The sequence below is a fragment of the Lissotriton vulgaris genome, chromosome 3_2, assembly GCF_964263255.1.
Source record: "Lissotriton vulgaris chromosome 3_2, aLisVul1.2, whole genome shotgun sequence".
NCBI classification, from domain to species: Eukaryota; Metazoa; Chordata; class Amphibia; order Caudata; family Salamandridae; genus Lissotriton; species Lissotriton vulgaris.
Genome location: NC_141690.1, coordinates 149,806,162 through 149,831,644, shown reverse-complemented (window position 1 = coordinate 149,831,644; position 25,483 = coordinate 149,806,162). Strand labels below are relative to the sequence as shown.

Genomic DNA, 25,483 nt, shown 5'->3' with positions numbered 1-25,483 from the left:
ACTGTTAAAGGCTTACTGGCTTTAACAAATGCGTGTCACATTAAGCTAGACCAACTCCCTTTATCATAACAGTTCATAATAAGCAAACTGAACTAATGGTATCAACATAATGTTTCCCATTTCACCAATCAGGCCTATAACTTGTCACTGTAGCCAACTCAGGCCTACAGTTTTGAGCATAAGATTTTCTGCTAGGCAACCATCAGACACTTGGTCAGAAAATTCTAAAGGGATCCAAAATTAGAGTTAGCAAAGCAAAGTACTGTCTTTTCAAAGACAGCCGCACAAGCATTCCCACAAAGCAAACCTTCTCCATCCATGGTTTGTCACACATGTGTGCACGTAATGGCGGATGGATAATAAAAGTATGTTTAATTGTCGTTTTCAGTTTTCCCTGATGAAGGGCCCTAGAGGCCTGAAATGCATTGAATATTAAATAAACTGCTACTGATGAATATGGCTTTAGTCGTGTTCTTGATGGAAGGCTCGGATGGCCAAACATGAGCATTAGAAACCTGGAAAATGGCGGTTCCTTGCATGAGGATGAGAATGTTTACAAGCATGAAAGGATTAAATTCAAGCAAAAAGAAGGTTGCAAAAAAAATTTGTCGAAAAAATTGTGGAGAAAGTTACATGGTGAAAGAAAATGATGCAAATGCAAACGAAAATGCTGTGCCAATGGTTAGGGGCAGAAAGTTGCACCTAAATTTGTTGTTGTCACACGGGCTACCTAACACCAGAACCACTGTCTACTATAGTAATCAGTGAGAGTCTATGTAACAAAATACCTATTGGTAGAATTTAATATGGAGTAATATAAATCAACACCTTAATGGCTATTGACTTTAACATATGCCTTTCATCATAAATATGTCAGGCCTAGTGCTTTCATCATAACATTCCATAAACAGATTAGGCCTATAGCCATGATCATTTGTTTGCTACCAGAGCCAACTCAGTCCTGTTTAGAGTGCAAGCTTTAGCATAAGCTAAAAAGTGCAATACAAGAAGTATTTTTAGTGAAAGCACACAATTTTGACCCAATCAAATCCTGTACTCAGGAGAACAAACGTGGATAGAGCCTAAGCCCCTTGTCATGTCCTTTAGGCTAGTCAGTCCTGTCATGTATAACACTATGACATACATTTGTCCCAACTGCACGACAATACCGATTCTAAACCTAGTAACTTGCTCCTGTCTCTTCGACACCAGGCTCTTAGTATTCTATCATAATCCCTGTACCTGACGTACATAAACATGTCCCCAGGCACAGCAGAATTATTCTGTATAGCGGTCACCACTTTTTTCATCCTTGGCCTACAGCCATTTGTGCATTATCACATTTATTTTGAAAAACATTGGTGATTGTTTTTGAAACATTTATGATTGTTTTCAAAGCATCCATGATTGTTTTAAAAACACATTGAATCTAGAAAAAACCCTGGAGCGACCACTCTAGTGTAAAAGACCCTCACTCCCCCCTACAAATTAGAGGAGAATTCCTTCCAAGCTGACACAGGGTCCTGCATGCTGAATCTTCGACAGACAGTGGTCTGGCATCCCTTTCGAGTGTCATCCTCCAAGCAGAGATGGGGAACTTCATTCTCAACCATCAGGTGAGGGGGCTGGTTCATCCCTAGGGGTTTTTAGGCTGCCCATACATATACGCATATACATGCTACACATACAGATCTAGGCTAGGTACATTTATGCAAATTACTTAGAGCGCGCATTTTTAGGAATATGCAAGTGCTAATGTTTTTATCTGAATTGCTTATGTTCATCTTATTAGCACTATGATAGAAATGTATCTACTATTTACTATATTGGTACTAGAAACCTCTTTTGAATGCTTATGTATCATGATTGTCTCAGCACATGTGTTTTACACAAGACTGTCGCTGGACTAATAAATACTTATTGAAACGTCCTAATCGCCGTCCTGTGTATTTTCTGAGAGTAAGCAAGCTTGTCTGAGCGAAACGTACTGTACTGTTTTCCACGATCCCTGAGAATCAGCGTTGTCATGGTCAGTGGTTGCCAGAACTACCTACACCACTGTAAGATACAGGGGATGGTAGCGGCACTGTAGAGCTGTTTGGGGTAATAGGTGACATATCCTGCGGGAGTGTCCCAAAAGCATTAGGAACACAAAGCCCTCACTTTAGGTCACCCAAAACGCGCAGGTCCTGAGGGATTCCTAGGGACTACACAACACGCTCTTTTAGTATTCTGAGCGTTCTTTTTTGTTGATTAAATAAGTTCAAGCTGCAGTTATACTGCCAAGCCAGACCTAAAAATCCATGTAGATTAGTGTAGGCCTGGGTATCCCATGCTACCCTCAAACACAAATCAGACCTACGAAGTTTAAAGTGAATAATGAAAGGGGTATGTGCTAGGACTGCATTACATTACTCACAGTGACCTCCTCCCATCTGTCCTCTTGCAAGAGAAAGACAAACACCATAAATTATCTAGCTATCTAAGACACTTTTACATCATTACAATGTCATGTATGGGGCCTGGAAAGTTCAAGCTCAGGCATCTGGATAAATAACCAAAATGATGACAGTTCCTTCGAGCCCAAGCACTTTTTTTGTGGAAGCGCACATCTTTTGCTCAATCGAAGCATGTACTCCTGCCCAAACGTGTGGGCAGAGCCAAAACCCCTCTCTGGTGATGCTCACAAAATTGTCTGGTGACACCTGTCCTGTCAAGCCAGACCATAAAAAAGGCCTAACACTTAAAGTTGAGCAATCAAAGGTAAAAGAAAAAAGCTTGAACAGTCACAGCAGCCTATGTTGGAAGTTATTTTTACTATGCTATTGTCTAAGCCGTCCTAGAAACTCAAAATGTCTCACTATGCCTACAGAGGTTTTAAAGGTTATCAGCGTGCATATAGCAGTGTTTTGAACAGACTTCTAGTAGTGTAGGAATAGCTGTCTCCCACTGCCTCACATTGTATATATAATTAATTAAAACGAGTAAAATACAAATGTACTGTCTAGTACTACTCTAAGTGCATTTCCCCCGGTTTTGCACAGCACATTGTGGTTTCTATAATATGGTCTCAACAGGACTCCAAACAGCAGACGAGCCTTCTACTTATTGTTATGTTGAAAATGCTCTGACAAAACTGTTCTCAGCAAAATACTCTGATGCTTTTTTAACCAACATGCTAGCATCAAATAACAAGCATTGGCAAAGCCAGTAGATCCGGCTTTTTAGAGGTAGTCCATAGAGCATTGCCAGTTCTTAGAACACATGGGCAGCCATCTTAAAAGGTTTCCTATTCGCTGGTATTAATAATTTATGGAAAAAACATACAAAAATAAGCGCAAGTGCATGCATGAGCTGCCATCTTGAACATTTTTTGAATACTTAATCACTCTTTGCAGTTCCTAGATGGTGGACCTATTTATTGCCTTCAAGGAAAGCACTGACAAAGCCTGTTAGTCTGACAATTTCATAAATAAAGGTGCATTTTCAATAATTGACTTTTTTTGGCATAGTTGAGTGGGTGGGAGAATGAGTGAATGTATGAATGAGCCAATGGTTGATGAATGGATGGGTGAGTGAGTAAATGTAAGAATGAGTTAATGTTTTATAAAGACTGCAAGGATGAATAGGTTCATTTTTGGATAGATGGGTGAGTTTGTGAGTGTGGGGACAGGTGAAGGGCTAAAGGTGGTGCAAGAATGGTATGAAAGAAATAAGTGGGCGACATACAGTGAAAGCTAAGGCAATGCCAGGTTGTGAGGATTTTATGTGGAGCAGGAGAAAGTGTTTGTTGGGAATTGTGGGCATTGTGAGACTTATTTAAAACATAACGGTATGGAAGGCGTAAAAAGGAGGTTTTTTGAAAATATATTCTATTGGTGCAGATAGGTGTGTGGTAGCATTAAATTTGTATTAAATAGTATTAATTTTTTCAACAGAAGCAATATCTGTTTTATAACACTTACAAAATCAGATCTTTTTGTCTGAAGGTATGGTAAATAAGTGGTGTTACTGTTAACCAATGTTATGGTGAGAAAGCAAAAGACGGAATGAAGAGCAAATCAAAACATTCACCCCAAGTCAAGAGATCTGGGTTAAATTCATCATGCATTTGCTCACCATGCCACCCCAGTTTAGACCTGGCCATATTCAAATCAGTCTTTACCCTGGGAACATTCCAACCCGAACTGCCAAGCCTGGTCCTCCATGGACCAGAAACAAGCATCCTAGGACCAGTTTCAGGGGTTCACCCCTCTTCTGCCAGGATAGCTTGATTCCAGTGGCACAGTGAGCCCAGGGCCCACCTCTGAGCATACCTGGTGCACGTAGGGCGTTAAAACAAAAGGCACACAATTGATGGACAGAATGCAGCACAAATCAAAATATTCACCCCCAGTCAAGAGATATGGGTTAAATCCATCATTCTTTTTCCTCACCATGCCACCCCAGTTTAGACCTGGCCACATGCAAATCCGTCTTGATCCTGTGCCTCTTAGGAACAGTCCAGCCCGAACTGCAAGCCAGGTCCTCTCTGGACCGGAAACAAGCATCCTAGGACCGGTTTCGGGGTTTCACTCCTCTTCGGCCAGGATAGCTTGATTCCAATGGCACAGTGAGCCCAGGACCCACGTCTGAGCATGCATGTCACATTTAGGGTGAGAAAGCAAAAGACACACAATTGATTGACGGAATGCAGAACAAATCAAAACATTCACCCCCAGTCAAGAAATCTGGGTTAAATCCATGTTATGTTAAAAGTAATTTATTGAGCTCACGTACACCGAGCGGTTTCTTGGCTCTAAGTAGGGGCAGTTGCATTCACAAAGCAATGGGCTCAATTATATGCCTGGGAGAATGATCATTTTTTAAGTACTTCATTCTTTTGCTCACCATGCCACCCCAGTTTATGGTACAGCAGATGAAATTCTGAGTGATCCTTTCTACACTCAAAGTCTTTACTCACAAGTCATTGTAGATTTCAGTAGTGAGCACAGACAAAAAATACAACCTAAACACACTATGTTCATCAGTATATTTATTTATTTTTAAAACTGTTTCTTTTTTCTTTTTTTCTTTTTTTTAAAATTTTATAGAGTTGATATTAAAGTGGATCTAACAATAATTTGATTGTGTTTTGGGAATCCAAATAATCATTACATATGAAAAAATTCGAACACAGATATAAATGTATACAAATCTTCTGTGATAGACGAGAAACGTTAATCCCACCTGAAGTTCGAGGACATAATTCATAAAACTGAACCTCCCAAATAATACTTTCATGTTTTTATATTCGAATCTGCCTTAATTATTGTGATACCTCGACTGAGCAGAAAGCACAGTATATCACCAACCATCATTCTATTTTTGAGTAGTGGACGGCTACCTGATGAAGGCATGTTTGCCGAAACGCGCGTTGTAGACATCTGCCGCACTGCCCGAGTCAACGTTTCTCGTCTATCACAATCAAATTATTGTTTGATCCACTTTAATATCAACTCTATAAAATTTGAGAAAAAAACAAAAAAAAAAAAAGAAACTGTTTTAAAAAATAAATAAATATACTGATGAACATAAGCTTTTTCTGTTTATCATGTTATGTTAGAGTGTCTGTTCAATATTTGTCTATATCTAAGACATTTGAGGGTATTTAGTTAGGAACAAAGCTGTCATAAAAACGAATTCTAGCTATAACTTTCTCTCACTGGTAGTATTCGTTATCAAAGAAGAAAAACTTCCTTGTGAGGTAGAGTTCAAGTAGTTGGAGTCTGAAGAGCGTGGGAATGGTGTGAGGGCGAGGCCTGGAGTCAAGCACCCGTTGGATTACGGTCATTGCCAAGACCTGCGGGTTGTTCGTGTACAAGGATTCAAAATCCATTTTTACACAACATTTCAAAGATAGGGTCGAATGGGTGGTGTTCAACTAAGTTTATCACAGCCATGCTGTCTCTTACATAGCATTCAGTTTTTGGTACAAAGTCCTTTAGGAAATAGTCCACGTATTGGCCTAGAGGTTCAAGTATAGAGCCACACCCAAATACTATGGGGCGTCCAGGGGGACTTGTGAGATTTTTATGTACTTTTGGGAGTGTATATATCACCAACATGCGTGGTGAATTCACGTTCAGAAAGAAAAATACCTTTTGGCTTAGGAAACCTTCTGATTTTGCTTCAGTAGTGATCTGTAGAATAAGGCTTTGCAGTTCCCTCATTAGATTGGTGGGCAATCTGCAGTAATGGTCGGTGTTAGAGAGTTGGCGTAAGATTTTGACTTTATATAGTTCCTTTTCTTGCAGGACAATTCCTCCCCCTTTGTCTGCAGATTTTATAATTAAAGTTCATTCTTTTTAAGGGTCTCAATGGCTTTTTTCTCTTCGAGGGATATATTGTTGGGAATAAAAAATGTTTTACTCTTAAGTAGTGTTAAATCCTTAATTACCATTTTTTCAAATGTAGCTATTTCTCCTGGGATCATATTGGCCGAGGGGCAGAAGGTGGATGGAGGACGAAAGGGAGTGTTGGAGATGGTAACAGGCGAAGGGTTCAACAAAAAATAAGCATGTAGATGTAGGCGTCTGAAGAATCTCAATAACTAAGTGTGGAGTTCAAGGAAATTGGGGTGAATGGTCGGAACAAAGGATAGGCTTTTACCAAGGAGAGACAATTCCGAATCTGTAAGAGTGTATTTTGACAGGTTGAAAATGGGTATGATCTGTGAGTGCATAGAGTTATTGCTGTCAATGTTTACCATTGGTAAATATTCTGGCGTGTCTGTCAATCGCCTGGAGGATTGTACCATTGTTGTGCTTGCTTCACGCGACCACATTTTTGTGGCTTGCTTTGGCCCCTGCCTAAAAAATTGGGACCGGGGTTGCGGTTGGAAGTGCTAGGTCCCTCGCCTAAATCTGAGTTATCCGATGAGTCAACAGAGGTGTCAGAGAATCCTACCAAGTTGTTGCATCTGTTGAAGCGTCCCCAAGGTCTGGTGTTCTGGGGATAAGTGTATGTCTGATTTGTGTAAAAATCTTTATGCAAGTATAGATATGTGCGTTCTACACTATACGCTTTGGTATCTATCTTAACCTTCAGTGATTTTTTGTTCTGTTCTAGTCTGTGAAAATCCTCGACTATTTTTGGGATTTGTTCAAGCAATTCTTTTACCATCAGTGACAGAACTAGATTCTTTAATCTGCTTTTAGGTATCACTGATCTCTTCGGTTAGTTTTTTTTTAGAGTTTCAGTTGCAGTGTCGATGCCTAGCTCTAGCAAGTGTCTGGAGCAGGTGGTACCTATATAGCTAGAGTTGTTAATATATTTAGGATTGTCTGTAAAAATGCCTGGTATATTTCTTATGTGCAAACCAACGGGATTATATCCGCTTTTAAATATCCGGTCAGCATGCGAATCATTAGTTGGAGACGAACCTGTTTCTTCTTACGTTTCTCTAATTGGTCTGAGAGAGATATATTGGTATTAATGGGGATATCAACTGAATCAGTGAACAGGTATGGACCCTCGAGCATTTTCTTGATATATTCGTCAGAATATAGAGGGGCGTGGTCTGACATAGCAGTTGCACAGACAGAAGTTTTTTCCTACTGTATAACATATATACAATATGCAATTCTGTTTTTTAACCCACTATAAGTATCCAATTCCTTTATTGCTTATCGAGTCACCTCAATTTATCATCTATCCTCTCCTTCTATCGCCGAAGCATGCATTATTGCACTATAGTCTGTCTCAGTGGTTGTTAACTAGACCCCTCACCCTATATGGCCGCCGTGACATCATGTCAGCTCACGTGTTGGCTGACAGCGCTATAATCTCATTGATTTACCTGGCTTCACCGTATCCCAGCCATCAAGCTCCGGATCGGATTCGTCCTTGAACGGTAAGCGTGCCTGCATTACACCCGCACACCACCGAGTTCAATCGCTGTGCTCGTCCTCACTTTCACCCCTTCCTCCCCAGGGCAGACAGTGCATCGCCACCCAGCCCTCACCGAAGTCTATTTCTGCATCGCTAATATCTCAAAGTAAAGATCCATTGTTACAGCTGCAACCTAACTCCTCCAAGATAAGGGGCTCCGCTTCCCTGCTGCAGGTGGCTAACATTTTCAATCGATTCTGCCTCTCACCACGTTATTATATTTCCACCAGGTCCACCAGTTCAATATGCGACTCCATCGCCGACCTCGCCAGCACCCAAGCACTCACCTCCACAGACTACATCCTCCTCTGGGACCTGAATTTCCACCTGAGAACAACAACGACGCCAACTCCGTCACCCTGATCGACAAGCTCGCCAACCTCTCCCTCAGACAACTCGTCACTGCACCCACCCACGCCTCTTGCCACACTCTGGACCCCATCTTCTCCCCAGGCACCCACGTCGCCTTCGACCACACCACCGAACTCCACTGGACCGACCACCGCTGCATCCATTTCACCTTCAATAAACCAACCACGCACCACCGCACCCAATAGCTGCCTCGCCGCTGCTGGAGCAAAGTCACCGAAGACCAGCTGATCGCCACCCTCGCCCAGAACCCACCCACCGACCCCACCAACCCAGACGCCGCAGCCCGCAACCTCAGACAGTGGATCGACGACTGCGCCAACACCCTCGCCCCACTAAAGAAACCCTCCAACAACCACGCCAGCAAGAGAACCACCTGGTTCTCCTACCAGCTGCAGACCTCCAAACGCGCCTGCCGGAAACTGTAGAAGATATGGCTCCACAAACGCACTCCAGACAACCACGGAGCCCACAAGGACGCCACCCGCAGACATCACCACCTCATCAGATTAGCCAAGAGATCCTCCTTCAAAGACCGCCTGGATAACAACGCACATGACAGCAAAGAGCTCTTCAGCATCGTAACGGATCTCTCCAACCCCAGCGCCAACGACATACCGCCCTCACAAGAACTGTGCAACACACTGGCCATCTTCTTCCACCGCAAGATCGCTGACATCCATGACAGCTTCAACACCATGACCACCCCGACTACGCCAGACCCCACCTCCCCTGTGAACACCATCAGCACCAACCCCCTGACCTCCTGGTGCAACGCCAACAATGATGAGACACGCAAGGTCATGAACTCCATCCACTCAGGATCTCCGTCAGACCCGTGCACACACCACGTATTCAACAAAGCAGACGCTGCCATCGCACCCCAACTACGGAAGGTCATCAAAATCTCCTTCGAAACAGCAACATTCCCGGAAAGCTGGAAACACGCCGAAATCAGCGCCCTCCTCAAGAAGCCCAAGGCGGACCCCAAGAACCTCACGAACTACAGGCCCATCTCCCTGCTCCTGTTCCCGGCGAAGGACATCGAGAAAATCGTCAATATGCAACTGGGCCGCCACCTGGAAGACAACAACATCTTGGACCCGTCCCAGTCTGGGCTCAGACAAAACCACAGCACCGAGACAGCCCTAATCACCGCCACAGACGACATCAGGCACCAACTAGACAACGGCGAAACATCAGCCCTCATCCTCCTGGACCTGTCAGCTGCCTTCGACACGGTCTGCCATCGCACTCTGAAGACACGCCTCCTAGAAGCCGGAATCCAAGAGAAGGCCCTTGACTGGACCACGTCCTTTCTCTCCGGCAGAACCCAGAGCGTCCGCCTCCCGCCCTTCCGATCCGAGGCCACTGACATCATCTGCAGCATCCCCCAGGGCTCATCCCTCAGCCTGACGCTGATCAACATCTACATTGCCCCCCTCGCACAAGTGGCCCGCCAACACGACCTTAACATCATCTCCTATGCCGACGACACCCAGCTCATCCTCTCCCTCACCAAGGACCCGCACACCGCCAAAACCAACCTCCACGAGGGAATGAAGGCCGTCGCCGACTGGATGCAGAACAGCCGTCTGAAGCTAAACTCGGACAAGACGGAGGTACTCATCCTCGGACCCACCCCCTGAGCCTGGGACGACTCCTGGTGGCCGACCACACTAGGAGCAGCACCAACACCCACAGACCATGCTCGCAACCTAGGATTCATCCTCAACTCCTCCCTCTCCATGTCTAAGCAAGTCAACACTGTCTCCTCCTCCTGCTACAATACCCTCTGCATGCTCCGCAGGATCTACAAGTGGATCCCGACCTAAACAAGAAGAACAGTGACACAGGCCCTCGTCAGCAGCAGACTGGACTACGGCAACGCACTCTACGCAGGAATCCCAGCCAAACACCTACGACGACTACAACACATCCAAAACGCCTCCGCCTGACTAATCTTTAACCTCCCCCGCCGCAGCCACATCACCCCCCACCTGCAAGACCTACATTGGCTCCCTGTCGACAAGAGGATCACCTTCAAGGTCCTCACCCACGCACACAAAGCACTCCACAATGCCGGACCAGCCTACCTGAACAGCAGACTCAACTTCTACAGCCCGACCAGCCAGCTCCGCTCCGCCATCCTCGCCCTCGCCGATGTCCCCCGCATCCAATGAACACCCTCCGGTGGCGGATCCTTCTCCTACCTCGCCTCCAAGACCTGGAACACCCTCCCTACCCGCCGATGGCAGACCCAAGACCTACTCGCCTTCAAAAGACTCCTCAAGACCTGTCTCTTCAAAAAGTAGCGGCACCCCCGCCCCTCAGCGCCTTGAGACCCTCACGGGTAAGTAGCGCGCTTTACAAGTACTCTGATTGATTGATTGATTGAGTCACTCACAGTGTAGTTAGCCAAAGGTGGAAGTGGGCTAATTCTTGCCCCATGCTTTATGGTGTAGTAGGGTGGAAGCAAAATGTGAACGACATACCAATAGATGAAGAGAGCTGGTCAAAGGCCTCTATAAGTAAGTACATTATGTATGTGATTTTAGTAAAAGAAAATGTTTTGGCTAACATCAGACCTAAAAAGATTTTGAATAATTTTATTCTGCAGATGATGCTTCAGGCATTAAATCGCTTGAACACAGAGCTACATGATTGGACAACTGTAATAGCCCAACTCTTTTTGGCAAATGATTTGTTTCTTTTTAAGGTGCAACTGCTTCCATGGTGAAATGGTGCAAATGAGCAACTGGCCTTCGACACCTACGGATTCAACAGCACACCATCACTCAGTTTGTGCCCGCTTTCTGGTTTTCAGTAAAAACTGATTAAAACCGATAAAACACCTCTGAAAAGAATACTTGTTTTTCATTAAAAAAAAGCAACTAGATTCTGCTGTACTTTTAGTGCTTTGGAGCTTTCTGGTGTCAAAGCAGCCACTATCTTTATACCTTTTCTGTGATGATTACTCCTGCTATGACCCTATGTAGCCATGGCACGCCACTTAATATGCCTTTGTGACCATTCACAATTTTTCAAGAGCTACATTGACTACGGGACCATGGTTCTTTCCCTTTGGCTCCCTGTTCACGATGCACTACTGTGTAGTGGCCAACAGGTTTGCAGATGAACTCTGACTAGGGTCTCAGTACAGGGTAAGCAGCAGCACCATGGCATTCTCCTTACATTGTCCTGTTACAAAGTTTTATAGTCATTGAGAAGCAACTGATGAAAACAAGCTTCTAATCTTGAATCGTTTAAAAGAAGATACAGAAATGACTTTGTGTCACAGACTTTGATAAGAAAGCACTGCCAGCTGTAAAAGGATTCACTCTAAAACACTGAAAGTCTGCAAAGACAATGAAAAAAATAAAGAATTGGTTTCAGATGCATCGCCTGGCTAATATGAAGAGAGTACTGTAAAGGTTAAGAAACAGAAAATCACTCTTTAATGATGTGTGGGCGCTTTTTATTGAATTATATACAGCCTAAAATCTTTAAGCAATAGTCCCTCGGACAATGACAGTTTTCTGTCATGGTCTGATCATTTACGTGGAACAGTATAAAACCAAAATATCTACACTAGACTATTTTATTTAATAGTGATACTTTCTCGCATTTGTATTTAGTTATATATATATATATATATATATATATATATATATATATATATATATATATATATATATATATATATATATATATATATATATATATATATATATATATATATATATATATATATATATATATATATATATCTATATATTACCTACTGGCGGTCGCCAGTAGGTATATATAGTTAGGATTTTTTCTCTATGGGATTTTTGAAAATTCTATGTCTAATAACTTTGGCGTTTGTGGATGGAATTGGCTGAAATTTTCAGGAAAATGGCACATTTTGTTTCTGAGCAGCTCCTGAAAATTTGGGGGGTGTTCGTCAAGGGGGGGGGCCGAGAAAAAAGGGGGTCCCAAAACGCGTTTTTCCCATGTTAATTTCCATAGGGCGGTTGGCCTCACTTTTAGCTCGAACGGCTGAATGGATTTGCACGAAACTTGGCAAAATTGTAGGGACTGTTAGCCCGATGTGCCTTTGCTAGGTCTCAATATATGTGCTTCAGTGGATTTTGATAAATTAACGTTAAAAAAAATATATATATCTGTAACAGCGTCCCGGGTAGCGCTCCGGTTCGCGTACTTTTCGCGTAACGGAACTTTGCGAAGCGAAGCTGATTGGCTCTCCTGTGTTTGTCAACATTCTAAACAGTCCAGAGCGGCCGCCATCTTGTCTCTCGGTAGGATCGAGAGACAAGAGGAGGCCAAAACCAAGGGGGAAATGATCATAAGGGGGCATAGTAGATCCTCCCTGACCCCCTAGGTTTGATGTGGAGGCTTTAAAAGGGCCCCGCGGGGCAAAAAAAAAAAAAATCGTTTTTTTTGCGTTATCAATAGTGTTGTCTGTATTCCCAGTCAGTACCCTTCCCCGCCCGCCATGTGCACAAAGACCGCATACATCCCCCATAACGTCAAGGCTAAGTAACTAAAACGTCATAAGGAGTTGCAAGTCGCTCCCATACTGGCGCCATTTTGGTCGAGGTCAGGCATGTTCAGAGTATAGTTCAATGTCTCCAATAAGTAGCGGCTGGACCAGAATCCCTTTCGGCAGTTCTGGCTTCGTCATTACGAGCACTAGAAAACAAGACATTCTGGGCAGTATCACCCTTGACGCAACCCTTTATTGTACAAGATGGTGTCTTTCAAAAGCCTGGGGTATAGGAGTATGTAACAAGCGAGCCATTTAATTGAAAAAACTAAACGTGAAAAACAGTTGTAGGATCAGTGAAGGTTGATTTTTTAATTGAAAGTATAACAGGATCAGTTACAATAAAATCCTTCATACGCACACCATGGGCGAGTATCATGGGTAACATTACTTCGAAGCTTTATTAATACAATAATCAATAATGAAAAATCGACATCAATAGGGTTGTCCGTATTCCCAATCAGTACCCTTCCCCGCCCGCCATGTGCACAAAGACCGCATACATCCCCTATAACGTCAAGGCTAAGTAACTAGAACGTCATAAGGAGTTGCAAGTCGCTCCCATACTGGCACCATTTTGGTCGAGGCCAGGCAGGTTCAGAGTATAGTTCAATGTCTCCAGTAAGTAGCGGCAGGACCAGAATCCTTTTCGGCAGTTCTGGCTTTGTCATTACGAGCACTAGAAAACAAGACATTCTGGGCAATACCACCCTTGATGCAGCCCTTTATTGTACAAGATGGTGTCTTTCAAAAGCCTGGGGTATAGGAGTATGTAACAAGCGAGCCATTTAATTGAAAAAACTAAACGTGACAAACGGTTGTAGGATCAGTGAAGGTTGATTTTTTAATTGAAAGTATAACAGGATCAGTTACAATAAAATCGTCTATACGCACACCATGGGCGAGTATCATGGGTAACATTACTTCGAAGCTTTATTAATACAATAATTAATAATGAACAATCGACATCAATAGGGTTGTCCGTATTCCCAGTCAGTACCCTTCCCCGCCCGCCATGTGCACAAAGACCTGCATACATCCCCCATAACGTCAAGGCTAAGTAACTAGAACGTAATAAGGAGTTGCAAGTCGCTCCCATACTGGCGCCATTTTGGTCGAGGCCAGGCAGGTCCAGAGTATAGTTCAATGTCTCCAGTAAGTAGCGGCAGGACCAGAATCCTTTTCGGCAGTTCTGGCTTCGTCATTACGAGCACTAGAAAACAAGACATTCTGGGCAATACCACCCTTGACACAGCCTTTTATGCTACAAGATGGTGTCTTCCATTCAGAAAATATTGTTGGCAGCATTTTGAAAGGAAAGATAAACGGCCGTTCTCCTAGTGAGTCTCACATTGTTACATTTGTGAAGAATGTTGAAGAGTTGTATGTTGAAAATCTGAAGCCATCGTTCTACAAACTCTCAACCAGCCTTGGATGGAAAAATCCTGAAGAATGTACAAACTGAAAACTAGTTTTTGTTTGCATAGCATCAGCAGCAACACTTGAGTCAGCTTTGTGTGAAGCCGCCATCTTGGTCCAATCAATACCGTCCCCTTGCACACATTCAGGGACCAGGCCGCAGGACGTATCTTCAGGTCAAACGGATTGTGGGACAAGGTCAAGAATGGAAGAGTCACCAAAAGGCAAAAAGTTCCGCCTGACCCCGGGAGCCGACCGCCTATGGCGGGGGCGATCTCAGGCCACACCAGGGCAACAAGACTTGGGGAGGGGGCAGGAGTCAAGCGCCCCCTCCGAGTCCGTGCCATCACACACCCCCTCGGGGGCCTCCGTCAAGCGGCTCAGGGAAGCATCGCAGGCAGCGGTTCTTCAGATCAGTGGCTGTTAGCAGCGATCGTTGGCGCTGTGGTTGCGGCCGGAGGCCCTGCTTAGTCAACGCCCCGGCCTCTCCATCTCGTAGGCCGCAGAGTATTCTGGGAGAAATCCCGGGAACGGCGGCATGCATTTGGATCGATGTTGCAGCAGGCTGCCATGTAAATAGTTATTTAATAAAACGTTTTACCCTGTTACTTTGGTGGTGTGTTGTATATATTTATAATATTTGCATAGTGTTTGTCGTTGTTTTGGGCGGGGTGGGTGGCGGAGCCAAGCTGTCTTGCAGCCATCATGGCGGCGAGCTCAGTTCCTCTCACTAGTTTCATATTTCTCATGAGGGGTTGTTCTTAATGTTTCTATTTTAGCGAGGTCAAAAAGAGATCCCATTAGCGGCCTACTGATTTTGCTTGATTCCTTTTGTTGTTTCTAACGATTTTTCACTATCTGCAAAGACTAAACAGAGTATTGCGACTCTGTGCTTGTTTGTAAATAGAGAATGAACCAAAGAGAACCAATTCTAAAACAGTAAATGCTTGGATAACAATAAATCAAATGGAGAGGGAAGCAGGCACGACGGATTACAACGGGGGCAAAGGCCTGCGTTACCTACCCTTCACTATCTGCAAAGAGAGAATACTCCTAAAAGAAAAGAGGGGGGGGGGGCAGCGTTCAAAGCACATCAGCGTGCATAGACACGAAAATGTTTTTACCTACCACGTACTTGACATTTTAAAGCTTTTGATATTTGCTATTAAAAAACCATTGAAATTCACTGAAAAAACCATAGGTTATAGACCATATATAGTTAGGAATTAGCATTTACAAAACCTTGAAAATTCACTGAAAAAACCATGGGTTATAGACCATATATAGTTAGGAATTAGCATTTACAAAACCTTATTTTACTCACACAAAACCATTGAAATTCCATATATAGTTAGTTGCACTAACTATATATCGGGCACCCGCAATCCACTGCTGATGATGTCACATATTACATCATTCATGACATGGTCAGTGACATCACTGATGACATCACTGATGACAACTCAAATGACATCACTGACAACATCACTGATAATATCATTCATGTGATAATAGAATGAACCTCTTCAGACTCTAATATAACCTTAGATACAATCAGTGTAAAAAGACACTCACAGATTGTTACTCATCCATGGAGTTACTCATACATCTAGTCAGTCATGCAAAGAATCAATCACACCTCCATTTCCTCAACTATACAGTTATACACACCTTACTAATTCAAACATATTCTAACACATATTTAATCTCCTATACGATCCCTGATACAAGTTCACAATGATCCATACAGCCACTCACACATTCACTGGCTCTTATGCACGGTTATATATGTCAACTCTCACACGTACAGTGTTTTACATATGTACTTACTTTGACATGTTGCACTGAGATATCCAATCACTCACCAATACACTCATGCACACAGTCAACCGCCCATGCAGCTGTTTCCACATGCACTTTTGAACCCATACATCTAGTGAATCAACTGCTCACACATCTATGCACAGAGTCATACACGTCACAGCCACTCACACACATACTTAGACTCCCATACAAATACTTGGGCAACCAATGAATATCCCATATAGTTACTCATATAGCTACTTATTAACACATTCAGCAGTTTACAGAACAACAGACATAATGATGCACAAATTAAGACAGTTTAGTCACTAACCCATGCACTCAGTGAGACACATTTAATCACTCACTCATACAGTCAGTCATGCACCTACTAAATTCTTCATCCAGACACTTATACAACCACTCATTCTTCAATATGTAAGACATATTTTAACTTTACAGAAACATACAGTGATTGGATAATGTCATCAGTGATGTCATTTGAGTTGTCATCAGTGATGTCATCAGTGATGTCACTGACCATGTCATGAATGATGTAATATGTGAGATCATCAGCAGTGGATTACGGGTGCGCGATATATAGTTAGTGCAACTAACTATATATGGAATTTCAATGGTTTTGTGTGAGTAAAATAAGGTTTTGTAAATGCTAATTCCTAACTATATATGGTCTATAACCCATGGTTTTTTCAGTGAATATATATATATATATATATATATATATATATATATATATATATATATATATATATATATATATATATATATATATATATATATATATATATATATATATATATATATATATATATATATATATATATATATATATATATATATATATATATATATATATATATATATATATATATATAGTAAATACGTATTGCCAGTATATATTTTCCTTGCACACCATGTGCAATTTTTGAAACCTTGCACACCATGTGCAATTTTTGAAACCCGGAAATAATGGGACAAATAATTGATTATCTGGTTAAAAAACAAAATGCAAAGTGGTTTTTGCAACTGGTGCATCCAATGTTGACACAAATGACCCTTTACTACATACACTTTCTGTAAAACCATGGTCCTGGTCAGATGACCAAACAACTGTTCTGTACAACTGTATTATTTAAATCCACCTGTGCAGTTCATGTGAAACCATTCCACGTCGCCTGGCTCCACATCTTTTCCCATGATTGTCCCTTCATGCTCATCTCTGTTTCATGCACTGACAGGTGCCACGTTGTGCTCTTTTGTTTTGTCAGGCTGCACAGAGCCCTCCCGTGGGTGTTATACATGTCAGACAGGTTTATTCTCGGCATGTTTTCTGTTTCCGACTGACAGTGGTATTACATACGGTTCAGCGCAGGGCCTGCATTTAATGCTGACACTCAGACCATGCCAGCTTGGCTCAGCGCAGTGCACTTTTGGGCACAGAAAGGTGTGCTCGCTCGAATTAGACTTCTTGAAAAGGTAAGAGCCCGGAGAGTCTTTAGGGGTGCAGACCTACTCAATAAAACAGCAAGGCAATCTCATTCGTAGCTGATTACATGGTGAGGGTTTTCTTGACCAGAAGCATTTCTTAGGTTCTCTAAGTAGGGAGAGGCAATGCAGAGTCGCCCGCCTTGGTCCGCAGATGGTACACAAGGCTAGGCAAGCCCGGGCAGCGCTCATTTTGTTAATTCTCTTGATATGAAGGGTATTGCCTGTTCGACCAAAGTTGGCTACTGTAGGTTCGATTTAAAGCCTGTTATGTGATTTATGTATCAATAACAGCACATGACAACAGAACTATAGTACACCATTCTTTTATTTGCAAACTCAGCAACAGTGGAGTGTTGTATTGCATAAAGCAATACATTAATTATTCTCACTATTATGAAGGCACAAACCAAACAATGATAAACAAACTACTGGGTAGATGCATCAACGTTTTCATTTGCGATTCCTTATTTGCGAAAAATAAGGAATCGCAAATAAGGAATCGCATATTTCAATGCATCATTTTTTTCGCAATTTTATTGCGATTCGGTAAAAATCGCACATTTTACCGAATCGCAGTAAAAATTTGAATTCTTAATTGCGAATTCGCATTTTGCGATATCGCAGATTGCGAATTCACACACATGATGAATCTCATTGATTCAACTGCCTGAAAGCCAGTACAGCAATTAGGCGCAACTGCACCCTTTTTTGAAGGTGAGGTTTGGCAGTTTGCTGAGTGAGCTTTCCCTGGAGGTTGCTGCTGCAGTCTGTGCCTGACAATTCTTTTGAAAAATGGAAAATGAGAATCCTGTTGAAGAGGGGCCAGCCAGGAAAAGGAATATTAAGTTTTCTGATCAAGAGTTGGAAATTCTTATTGAGGAGGTGACTGCAAGACAGGAGCAGCTTTTTGGTAAGCTTTCTCTGAAGGTCCCTGAGGCTGTCAAAAGGAACCTGTGGATTGCCATACAAGCAAAGGTGAACGCAGTAGGAGTGGCACATCGTGACATAAACAATTTACAAAAAAGATGGTATGACCTGCGCAGTTGTGCAAAAGAGAAGCTAGCAAACAGGATTAAATCAGCAAAGCAAACTGGAGGTGGAACACCCAGGGATAGACCCAACACTCCCCTGGAAGACATGGTGGAAGGCACACTGTTGACTGAGGCTGTAATCGGAGTAATAGACATTGATACTTCTGAGATTCCAACTCCTTCTGAAGGTAATTGAATTGCATATGCTTTTGATTGTCTGAATGGAGCCTATTAATTTACAGACTGTTGTGAAAGTAGATGGATTAACAGCATTGTAATTGTGTTGTGTATGATATGTTATGTGTGTGTTACCAGCAACAGTTATGTAATGTTAGGTAAATGAAAGCAGTGCATTATGGGAGTTGTAGTTTTTAGGAGTCCATCATGCACACAAACAATAATTTGTAATTGCAACTTCATTACTATGAAGAACTATTATGAATGAGACTGGAATCATGTGATTGAGTAGACTGAGTAGATTTTCACATTTTATTAAATACTTAAATGAAAGTACAAAGTTAAAGTAACATCATGTTTGCATTTTTTAAACCATAGAAGCACTGCAAGACATAATTGAGCAGGATTTGAGGGATTTCCACAACCAAGAAATTCAAGAAACACAATTGGGAAATGCTCCCAGTACATCAGCAGACAATTCACAGCCAGGGGAAAGACAGAAAGTGCGACAACTGCTCCAAACTGATTCTGAAACAGAGCAGAATGACAATGTAGCTGAAAGGCAACCTCAAAGCACTCCAAGTCACAAATACAAGGCTGAGTAGGCGAAGGAGACTTCAGCAGTTTTCTTTGCACCGAGGTAATGTGAGAGAAAGTGGTCATTTTGGAGAGGGTCCCATCACTGGCAATCTTGTTGAAGACAAAATACTAAAGGTACAGCGCCTGCAAGGCAAAGACATTAGAATTATTAAAGGAACATTGGGACATATCAGCAAACAAATGGGTTCATTATCTACCAGTATGAATAAAATGATCAATGTAATGAAGACAGGCCATGAAACATCTGCATTGAAGCTTGACCGCATTGCCAATTCTTTGGAGACCATGTGCACATTGATGCAAAAACAGCAAAATATAAGTGGCAAAAGGCAGGTACGACTACTGACCAACATGCAGGCTCATAACAGGGAAATGACTCGCCTTTCCAATTGTACACGTGGCCTCTGCAAACATACCCTTTCAACCCAGGTACTCTTGATGAAAACATTTGAACATATTCAAAAGGGAGTGGGGACTACCTATGAACCATCAGGAATTTCACAGTCTAATGCATCCCCAGAAAAGCAACTACCAATGGGGGAGAGTGGTGCCAGCAGTGCTGTGAGTGGCACACTTGAGCATTGCTTAAGTGGCACACGGCGAAGTAATAGAAAGCTGAATGATGCCAGTAATATGACCATGCACCGTGGAAAAAATACAGGGAAGGCATTAGGAGTGCGTGGCCATAAGAAATGACATTGTCTGTGATGCCTCTTGAATGGTATTATTATTATTATTATGTTTCTTATATAGCGCCTGTATTGACCCCCGAAGGGGTATCTCCGCGCTTGCCTTGGGAACCCGTCCTGGTTTTTCCCTGTGAGATAGCCCCTGCAGGGAATCCCCAAGGTGAAAGCCAGGCATCCCGCCGTGGGGGCCATTGTGGAGATTAAGCAAGCTTAATGCCCAGAGTTGCAGAGTGTGAACCCATGATTAGGTCAGGCACCAAAGCAAGAATTATCGAGTCCATGGACATTTGAGCTCAAGACCCTGCCGCGTCGGGAATTGAACCCTGGTCCCGGGTCTGACCTCTGCTTCAGGGTCTGCCTGCTCTAACCAGTGAGCCACACTTCTCCATTCATAATGTTAAAGTTGTCTATGGTTCAATAATTATCATTTGAACATTTCTGATTTAAAGACCAGAATTAAGTTTGTGATACAGTGAAAGTCCATGAAGTAAATGCATTTCAGTTTCAATTTGATTACATTGCTTGCAACACCAAAAAAATATCAGAGTGTTTCTTACCTCATTTAGAAGTAATGCTGTGTGATCTCTGCCCTTCTCCTTCTCCCCTCTGCTGCCTCTGGTCAATGTGCTCTTGCTTGTGGTTGAGGAGGCTGATTGTCATTTGGAGGTAAAACATCTTCCTCATCAAGTTCTATGCCTCTCTCAGTTGCTAGATTGTGCAGCATTGCACATGCTGCTACTATTTTACAGCAAATGTTTGGTTGATATTGCAATGCTCCACCAGTTTTATGAAGTATTCGAAAGCGTGATTTCATCACACCAAAGGTCCTCTCTATCACATTCCTGGTTGTTATGTGAGCCTGGTTGTAGTGATGCTCTTTTCTTGAAGTTGGATTTAGGTATGGTGTTAAGATATAAGACCTTACTGCATAGACACTATCTCCTGTAATAGAAAACAATGTCAATTGTAAGTTGCACAAAACAAATGTGTGAAGATGAAAGGAAAGTTTGTTTAGTAGAATAAGACATTTACCAAGCAGGTATCCATCACCAAATTGACCAGCAAGCAGTCTAGTATGAATGGCACTGTGTCTAAAAATGTAGGAGTCATGGGCACTTCCTGGGTAACTTGCAACTAGGTCTGTGATAATGGTTTTGGAATTACAGACTGCTTGAATATTAAGGGAATGGAAGCATTTTCTGTTGCGAAAAATATACTCATTTTCAGAGGGTGGGCAAATGGGAACATGTGTGCCATCTACACAGCCAATGACATGTGGAAATTGAGCCATGTTGTAGAAATCCAGTTTGGTTTTCATTAACTCCTGTTGTGTGCTAGGAAATGTTATATGATACCTTATTCTTTGTAACATGGCATTTAGAAAGGCATTAAAAAATCTGGAAAGTGAACTCTGGGAGACACCACCAGCAATGGCTATTACACCCTGAAATGACCCAGAAGTAAGGAGGTGCAGTGAACACAAAACCTGCACATGGGTTGGTATGGCTTGTGTCCTGCGTGTTTGCCTCTGCAAAATTGGGTCCAATTCTTAAATTAAATCTAATATTAAAGTAGCATTCAGCCTATACTTAGAAAATATCTCTGATTCAGTCTGCCCCAGTAAGGTGATGCGCACTCTAAAGATTCTCTCTTGTATGAGCCTTCTCCTCCATCCTGCAGCTACTCTTAGCCTCTGCCTGCGAGCCAAAAAGAAAAGTGCTGCCATCCTGAAAGGCTAATTCAAGGTCTATGAGGTCCTTATATGCAGCACTGATGATTGACAGCTGCAGTTCAAATAGTTAGTAAAATTAGCACCACGTTCAACTTCTTCTAAATTTAAGAATTCCAATTTGCGATTTCTTAAAAAATCACAAATTGCGATGTTTCACGCATTGCATTTTTTCGCTATATAAATGCGATTCGCAAAATTAGCGATTTTTTTAAAGGAATCGCAAATATTATTGCGATTCCTAAAAATGCGAAAACACATAAAAAATGATGCATTCCAAAACCATGAATTGCATTCGCAAACGGTCGAATTATGCGATTCGCACCGTTTGCGAATGCTATTATGGATGATGCATCTAGGCATACATCTTTAACATGTGTCATTTTTGATTGGCATGTCCAGGGCACACCAAAAGAAGAAGCTGATTTAAGGTTCCGACAGCTGACTCGAGAGTACCAGGCCTTGCAGAGGGCATATGCTTTGCTCCAGGAACAAGTGGGAGGAACTTTGGATGCCGAGAGGGAAGCAAGGGTAAGTCCTTCTTTTGTCTTCATGCGAACCATTGTTACCAACATACATGTACAAACTCTCGACTGTCGTAGCAGCATTATGGAAAATATTAATATGTGTGTATGCTATTTCATTACAAATGTGTTCGGTTTAGAAATATACTTGAAAACTAGATTTAGAAAAACAAACGGTTTACACTCACTCACAGACTTGTTTATTCTAATGTTAAGCTTGGATGCCTGTATAGGTCATGAAAGTAGGTGATGCTCTCATTTATACAAGCACGTGCACAATCATACCCATAATTCCACAAGACTGTTTGAAGAGACAACCTCTAAATCTGACTCGTGTAATCTATGTGCCTTTTTCCCTTCGGCCACGCATGTTTTAGGTCATGCTTAAATTTACTAAACGCACATGTTATGGCCAGTCACGCATATGGTATTAAGTAAACATTCAAGGAGAGTTTTAAAGCGTTCCCATCCAGAGCCCAAACAATTGTACAATTTAGCAATTCCTGTTCCTTTTTATTAGGATTCAAAAATCGTTATACACCTTAAAAGCCATACCACTTTTTGTAAAAGATCGGTCAACTTAAGGACCTGAAAAGAACAATTGGAAACACAATATTCAAACAATTTGAAACTGCTAAAATGGTAGGTTTGCCTTGCTACTCTTGTGGGAGCAGCACCAATAATACTGAGCATTGTTTCACCTATTTTGCTCCAAAGTACATCCCCATGAAAGGCCAAAGAATCAAAATCTTTCTTTAGCAGTCGGAAAAGATGACAGAGATTCAGTAAATCCTTGTGGGAGCCTGCCCTGCCACATGAAAGTTGCAATGATCCACTGAATGAGGACACCAACAGGAACTAACTGGCGCAGTCTGTGTCTAGGTATGGAAAAGAAGACAGATCAAAGATACACCCTAGTGAAACATTGAGTGCTTGCGGGGATGCGAAACAAGACAGTGGCCAGGTTGCGACCACAGGGAAACTAGGGATAACTACATTGTTTATGTGCAGTGATCTTGGACCAACTAGTACACTTTGGTCTTTCCTGCTTTTTGGTTGGGAGGATCTGGGTATTATAACTGCTAAGAATTGGTACCAAAAGCACCTACTTTGTTAGGTCTGTGATTACGGGACGAATTCCGGTTTAGCCTCGGGTGTAAGCGGTAGTGAGGGTTTGGAAGCAGTGTAGTTGTGCTGAACTTGATTTATACAGGTTCCATTTAGGAAATAAATCCCATGCTGTTGGCCCCAATGTGGAAGGCACCTAGAACAGTAAATCGGTTATATGGCGCAAATGTTGTGTTATTACAGCAAGTTGACAAATTGTATTTTCACAAATCCAGGATGTCATTCTCGTGGTGCTGAGGTATGTTGATGGAAATTCTATTGGGGTGCAGAACACTGTGTAGCTAAGTTTGCACAATATTCCCTTTCCAGCAGATTGGCTGGTGAGGTTGGGTTTAGTAAGAAAGTATGCTTATCAGTAATGTGGCCAAGGGTAATGGAGACAGCTTTGGGAATTTGGTGGAGGATACAATAGTTTTTAATGCAAACTTCGTCCATGGCCAATCCAGTGAGAGAGGTAATGAAGGGCGCTCTGAGGTTTTCAATGTAGAACATCTAACACTGGTGTTGAAAAGACAAGTGGTGTGTTTATCATTGATCATGCAATCAACATAGAGATATTTCTGATCTACATGAATCAAGGTATTTAGGGCACTGTCGGAACCTCTAGGGCTCTCCTAAAATTCAGGATAAGAGTTTTCTATAATTTAGTTAAATCCGGAGAGGTCGGCAACAGCGGTTAAATAGGAAACAACATTAGGGCAGTCTGTTTCTCATGTCCTAGTTGACCACAGACAAAACATGACTGTCCTGCACCATGGGCTTCTCCACTTTCCCTCCATTACCCCTTTCCGCACTTACTTGTCCTTGTCCCGGGCTCGTTCCTCCCCTTTAATCCTTCTTTCTAGGGGCTGTTCACCCACTTCCCTTCACACTTTGCTGCATGTTTTGTAATTTCAAGGACATTTAGATACAAAGTTAACCCTCTTTCTCTCCTGCAAATCCACACAGTTATTGGCAATGCTCAATAATTTTCTTACCTTTTAGTTTGCCAACCAATACACATAGTCATCAGTTGACCTCTCACATATGATAACAGTCCCTTCACAAAGGCAGCACCTACATCTTCTTGAGCCATGTCCGTAGGACTTGCAATGCCTAAGTACCTCTGAAGCACATTTTTAAGACTATCTAAATATTCTGGGAGTGACTCACCCTTATTCTGTTTACAATTTGAAATCTTCATCCATTCCATTCTCATGGGGCACAGATCATCAACAGCAATTACTAATGCATCCTTTGCCATGTTCACTGACACATCGGATCCGGCAGTGTTGAATATTCAATCAATCGATCACTCATTTCACTGGTACCACTAAACACAACTATTGATTCACTTCAGCCCAGTTTGGTCTGTACACTTCAAGCATACTCTGCAATCCTTCACGGAACTGGGTTGGGTTGTCTCCAAAATTGAGGAACTGTTTTTTAATGCTCATTAATCAAAATCGGTCCAAGGGACATGAATGGTGACTTTACCCCCGGATTAGGGTAGTCTCTCAAGGGAAGGATGACATCGGGAAGGGGCTGGTTGAGGTCTTTATTGTCTGCCTCTCCAGAGTGAGGGTAGGGGACGCATCTCCTTGCCAGTCTGTCTGCCATCCTTCTTAGACTTTCTCGAATAATGGTGAGAGTACACTCACGGGGTTCACTATGCTCTGCTGTAGTTTATTCCTAGTCTAGACCTCGCACAGTAGTAAAATCCATGGCTTGCTTGACTATTAAGATCCTATTACCTGATTGCTTGCTGTTATTCACTCACATTGCAGTGATCCCTTCTGCGTTGCCACCTTGTTCTCCATCTGCCAGCGGTATCACAGGCACTGCTCTGTTTCTATGGCTGAACCACTAGCCCCATTGGTTGGTATCGGGAAAACATCCAATACATTATCCTACTTTCGGTCCTCACTCTCCTTCTCTTTATCTTGAGGGTCAGGGATCTGGTGGAATAATTATGGAGGAGGCAAAGCAGTAGAGCAAATACTTTAACTCTGACCCTAAGATGACGTATATGGTATTCCAGG

At 42.4% G+C, this 25,483-nt stretch overlaps 1 protein-coding gene and 1 pseudogene across 1 annotated transcript in view; both read left to right on the top strand.

Annotated features, from left to right (window-relative positions):
• The window catches only part of LOC147725440 (janus kinase and microtubule-interacting protein 1-like), a 1,438,523-nt gene that overhangs the window by 1,205,826 nt on the left and 207,214 nt on the right, over positions 1–25,483 (top strand). The window contains exon 11 of the mRNA XM_086964109.1: positions 22,213–22,341. Coding sequence (XP_086820235.1) covers positions 22,213–22,341 — 129 coding nt within the window. The remainder of the gene's footprint in view (positions 1–22,212; positions 22,342–25,483) is intronic.
• LOC147725441 (uncharacterized) lies at positions 18,377–20,088 on the top strand (annotated as a pseudogene).